The sequence below is a fragment of the Arachis duranensis genome, chromosome 1, assembly GCF_000817695.3.
Source record: "Arachis duranensis cultivar V14167 chromosome 1, aradu.V14167.gnm2.J7QH, whole genome shotgun sequence".
Classification (NCBI taxonomy): Eukaryota; Viridiplantae; Streptophyta; class Magnoliopsida; order Fabales; family Fabaceae; genus Arachis; species Arachis duranensis.
Genome location: NC_029772.3, coordinates 63,419,002 through 63,424,566, shown reverse-complemented (window position 1 = coordinate 63,424,566; position 5,565 = coordinate 63,419,002). Strand labels below are relative to the sequence as shown.

The 5,565-nt window shown below is 41.2% G+C and overlaps 1 protein-coding gene across 1 annotated transcript; it reads right to left on the bottom strand.

The window, feature by feature from the left end:
- Positions 1–3,222: 3,222 nt before the first annotated feature.
- Positions 3,223–4,553, bottom strand: LOC107480682 (uncharacterized). The gene is made up of 2 exons (XM_016100847.1): positions 3,697–4,553; positions 3,223–3,601 (listed from the first exon to the last, which is right to left on the bottom strand). The coding sequence occupies exons 1-2, from the start codon at positions 4,551–4,553 to the stop codon at positions 3,223–3,225; spliced, it is 1,236 nt and encodes a 411-aa protein (XP_015956333.1).
- Positions 4,554–5,565: the final 1,012 nt, after the last annotated feature.

Here is a 5,565-nt window from a genome sequence, read left to right as displayed (position 1 = left end):
TTTTCAGAATGGACCATGATAGATATATTCTATTATGGTCTATCTGAGTTCTCTAAGATGTCACTGGACCATTCTGCAGGTTGATTCATTCACCTAAAGAAAACGCCTGCAGAGGCTCAAGAACTTATTGACATGGTTGCAAATAACCAGTTCATGTACACTTTTGAGAGGAATTCCGTGAATAATGGGATGCCTCAAAGAAAGGGAGTTCTCGAAATTGATGCTCTAAATGCCATATTAGCTCAGAACAAAATGTTGACTCAGCAAGTTAACATGATTTCTCAAAGTCTGAATGGATGGCAAAATGCATCTAACAGCACTAAAAAGGCATCTTCTGAAGAAGAAGCTTATGATCCTGAGAACCCTGCAATAGCAGAGGTAAATTATATGGGTGAACCTTATGGAAACACCTATAATTCATCATGGAAAAATCATCCAAATTTCTCATGGAAGGATCAACAAAAGCCTCAACAAGGCTTTAATAATGGTGGAAGAATAGGCTCAGCAATATCAAGCCTTATCCATTATCTTCTCAGCAACAGACAGAGAATTATGAACAGAGCACTTCTAACTTAGCAAACTTAGTCTCTGATCTGTCTAAGGCCACTTTAAGTTTCATGAGTGAAACAAAGTCCTCCATTAGAAATTTGGAGGCACAAGTGGGCCAGCTGAGTAAGAAAATCACTGAAACTCCTCCTAGTACTCTCCCAAGCAATACTGAAGAGAATCCAAAAAGAGATTGTAAGGCCATTGATATAATCAATATGGCCGAACTTAGAGAGGAAGGAGAGGATGTGAATCCCAATGAGGAAGACCTCATGGGACGTCTCTCAAGCAAGAAGGAGTTCCCTATTGAGGACCCAAGGGAATCTGAGGCTCATATAGAGACCATAGAGATCCCATTAAACCTCCTTCTGCCATTCATGAGCTTTGAAGACTATTCTTCCTCTGAGGAGGATGAAGATGTAACTGGAGAGCAGGTTGCTCAATATTTAGGAGCTATCATGAAGCTATATGCCAAGTTATTTGGTAATGAGACTTGGGAAGGTGAACCTCCTTTGCTCATTAGTGAACTAGATACATGGGTTCAGCAAACTTTACCTCAAAAGAGACAGGATCCTGTCAAATTCGTAATACCCTGCACCATAGGAACCATGATCTTTGAAAAGGCTCTGTGTGACCTGGGGTCAAGTATAAATCTTATGCCACTCTCTATAATGGAGAAGCTGGGAATCATTGAGGTACAACTTGCCATGTTCTTATTACAAATGGCAGACAAGTCTGTAAGACAGGCTTATAGATTAGTAGAGGACGTATTAGTGAAGGTTAAAGGCCTTTACATCCCTGCTGATTTCATAATCTTAGACACTAGGAATGAGGAGGATGAATGCATCATCCTTGGAAGACCTTTCCTAGCCACAACAGGAGTTGTGATAGATGTTAACAGAGGAGAATTAGTCCTTCAACTGAATAGGGACTACCTTGTGTTTAAGGCTCAAGGATCTTCTTCTTTAACAATGGAGAGGAAGCATGAAAAGCTTCTCTCAGTACAGAGCCAAACAAAGCCCCCACAATCAAACTCTAAGTTTGGTGTTGAGATGCCTCAGCAAACTCTAAGTTTGGTGTTGAATCCCCACATTCAAACTCTAAGTTTAGTGTTGGGAATCTACAACATTGACCTGATCACCTGTGTAGCTCCATGAGATCCCACTGTCAAGCTATTGACATTAAAGAAGTGCTTATTGGGAGGCAACCCAATTTTTATTTATCTAATTTTATTTTATTTTCATTGTTCTTTTATATTTTATTAGGTTCATATCATGTGGAGTCACGAAAAAAATATTAAAATTAAAAACAGAATCAAAAATAGCAGAAGAAAAATCACACCCTGGAGGAAGGACTTACTGGCGTTTAAACGCCAGTAAGGAGCACCTGGCTGGCGTTCAATGCCAGAACAGAGCATGGATCTGTCGTTGAACACCAGAAACAAGCAACATCCTGGTGTTCAGACGCCAGGAATACACCCTGAGGAGAGCTGGCGCTGAACGCCAGAAACAAGCATGGAACTGGCGTTCAATGCTAGAAACATGCTGCAATTGGGCGTTGAACGCCAAAAACGAGCATCACTTCGGTGTTTAAACGCTAGAATTGCATGTAAAGGCATTTTACACGCCTAATTGGTGCAGGGATGTAAATCCTTGACACCTCAGGATCTGTGGACCCCACAGGATCATCTCAAGATCTATGGACCCCACAGGATCCCCACCTACCTCAACTCACCATCTCTCCTCTTCTTCACATTCATCCTTTCTTCCCCATAAACACTCTTCCCTTAAAACCCTTCACCAATCACCTCAATCTTTCTTCCCAATTACCCACCTTCACCACTCACATCCATCCACCCTTCCCCATAAACCTCACCTACCTTCAAAATTCAAAATCACTTTCCCACCCAACCCACCCAATATGGCCGAACCTTAACCCCTCTCCCTCCACTATAAATACCCCTCCATTCTTCTTCATTTTCACACAACACAACCCTCTCTTCTCCACCTTGGCCGAAACACAACCTTCTCTCCCTCTCCTCCATATCTTCTTCTTCTTCATCTATTCTTTCTTCTCTTGCTCGAGGGCAAGCAATATTTTAAGTTTTATGTGGTAAAAGCATAGCTTCTTGTTTTTCCATAACCATTAATGACACTAACTATGCCGAGCTGCAAGGTCATCTGGTGGGCTGTGTGACTGATGCATATCAGAATTTGAAGGCCCAAGTCTGAGTTTTTGCCCTTGAGCTCGATCTGACTTTATTCAGTCTGGTCAATATCGTGGAGGACGGCAAGATCCTACCTGCCCCAGATGATGAAAATGAGGTCCTCTTCCTGCGCCACTAGCCAAGGCTTCTACGGCTTCAACCTCTTCTGCTGAGCTAGCTCCTAGTGGGTCCGATCCTGATGTAGAAATACTAGCTGGCCCAAATGGAGTTGTCAATGCCGTCCCTATTGCGACCAGACTTCCCTCTCCTAAAGATGCCACTGCTGAAGCGACTTGATGACCTTCTTTTATATATTTGTGCAGTCCGGCTTGTGGACTTTTGGACTTGGTTTTTGTAACTCCTTGTGTTGATGACTTCTTTAACATTTAGTTGCTTCGTAAAAACTTTATTTTGCAAAGACAAAACATTTTTAAACTCTGAGGCTGCCTTTTAAGTGGCCTTTTGAGTCTTTAATGTTTATAATGGTTGCATTTTGCTAAACGTTTTGAAGTCTCAAGGAAGGGAATGTTGACATGAAGAGACTTGAATACATCTAGGAATCTTGTGTATATTTTCTCCTTCTCACCACCCCTGAGTCTCTGAGGGAATGGTGCTTGTGGCACATAAGGTTTAAAGACTTCTTTCTCTTTTGGTTCCTTCCTTTGTTCAGGACTAGTCATTTGTGCTGCCTCTTCCATCTTCTCCTTTGAAACTCCTTGGGTATGCTCTGATGGCCTGCTAATTTCTTCCTCCATATCCTCCTCACTTGCAATGGTAATTGCCTTGCATTCTTCCCATCTCACCTTTTTCATTTCTCCTCTTGGATTCTTCTCAGTGTCACTTGGGAAGCTGTCAGTGGGCTTAGGAATTTACTGAGACAAATATCCCACTTGGGATTTAAGCTTCTTGATAGTCTCTCCTCGACTTTTCATACTAGTCCTCACTTCATCCTTGAATGTTCTATTATCCTGAACCTCCTTGTAAAGGATTTCAAGCATGATTTCAATCCTGGATAGCCTATCCTCAGATGGTGGATTGGAAATGGGATGTTGAGGCTAGTTATTTTAGGTTTGGTTTGGTGGTTGGGAAGAATTGTTTTGTGTGGCTTGATATGGTCATTGGTTGGCATGTTGGTGAGTGGAGTTGTTGAATTGGTTGGAGTTGTGAAGTCTATGATCTTGGCTTTGGTTTTGTTGGTTTCCCCACCCAAAGTTTGGGTGGTTCTTTCAACCGGGATCGTAAGTTTTTGTGTATGGCTCATAGGCTTATCTTGAAGAATTCCCAATGTAATTGGCTTGTTCCCAGTCACTTCTTCCTTTGTATTCAACTCTGCTTGGGCTGATGGATGGGTGTGGATAGCTGCAGGTTGGTTCTTCTCCATCTGTTTGGTGAGATCAGCTAATTGCTTAGTGATCATCTTATTTTGGGCCAGAATTGTATTCATGTGGTTCAGCTCTATCACTCTTCTGTTGTTACTTCTGTCAGAGACATAGAAATATTCATTATTAGCCATTGTTTCAATGACATCAATGGCTTCCTCTATGGTCTTCTTCTTGTTGAGAGAGCCTCTAGAGGAATGATCTAAGGCCTTCTTTGACTCATATGACAGGCCTTCATAGAAGATGTGTAGCTGTACCCACTGATTAAACATGTCAGGTGGGCACCTCCTTGTTAGATCCTTGTATCTTTCCCATGCTTCATAGAGGATTTTACCATCTTGTTGGCTAAATGTTTGTACATCAGTCCTCAATCTGTTGACTCTTTGAGGAGGGTAAAATCTTGCCAAGAATTTGTTTACCATATCTTCCCAGGTCGTCAAACTTTCCTTAGGGAAGGATTGTAGCCACTTTGGTGCCTTGTCCTTGATGGAAAAGGGGAATAAGGGTAGCTTATAGGTATCCGGTTGGACACCATTAGATTTCACTATATCGCATACTCTCAGGAAAGTGGTTAGAGGTTGGTTGGGGTCTTCTTTGGCACTTTCTCTAAAAGAACAATTGTTTTGAACCAGGGTAATGAGTTAAGACTTTAATTCGAAATTGTTGGCATGGATGGTTGGCTTTAGAATGCTGCTCCTGCAGGTCCCAGGATTGGGATTAATGTAGGAGCCTAGCACTCTCCTCTTTTGTCCAGCATGATTGGCTTCACCTTCTTTGGCATGATTGTTCACCTCTCCTTCATGATGGTTCTCCATATCATCCTCCATATTCATATTTAATTCCTCATCTTCTTCCTTTGCACCAACAACCTTTTTCCCTCTTGATTCCCTCCTTAATATAAGGAAGGTCCTCTCCGGCTCACTATCAAAAAAGGTTGATGTTTCTCCTCTCTTACTTGTCATGAATTTAGCAAATAGCAAGAAAACAGCAAGTGAAGAACTCACAGTTAATGAAAATTATGGTTAGAGAAATTAATCAAACAGTTAGTGGGTTAGGTTGCTGAAAAGTAAAGAAATAAAGAAAAATAGATCAAACTGAAGACAAAAGTAAACAGCTAAAATTGAAACTTAATTAACAAAAGACAAGAAAAGTGCTCAATCTATTTATCCTCTAATTTAGTAATTGTCAATACAAAATCGATCCCTGGAAACGGCGCCATAAACTTAATGTACGAAAACTTGTCTCTCAACAAATTTTCACCGGTAAGTGCACCGGATTGTCGTCAAGTAAAAACTCACTATAGAGTGTGGTCGAATCCCACAGGGATTGGTTAGTTGATCAACTATAATTGGAGAATTGTTCTAGTTGAACTGAATTGCATTGAATTGAGGATTGCAGAATTTAAATTGACGGGAAACTTAAAGTGCAAGAAAT

Bases quoted from the DNA above. Each gene is read 5' to 3' on its own strand.
- LOC107480682 (XM_016100847.1), bottom strand. From the start codon at position 4,553: ATGGTAAACAAATTCTTGGCAAGATTTTACCCTCCTCAAAGAGTCAAC. The intron at 3,602-3,696 runs GTGAGGACTAGT...GCCCACTGACAG, and splicing joins ATAGAACATTCAAGGATGAA to CTTCCCAAGTGACACTGAGA.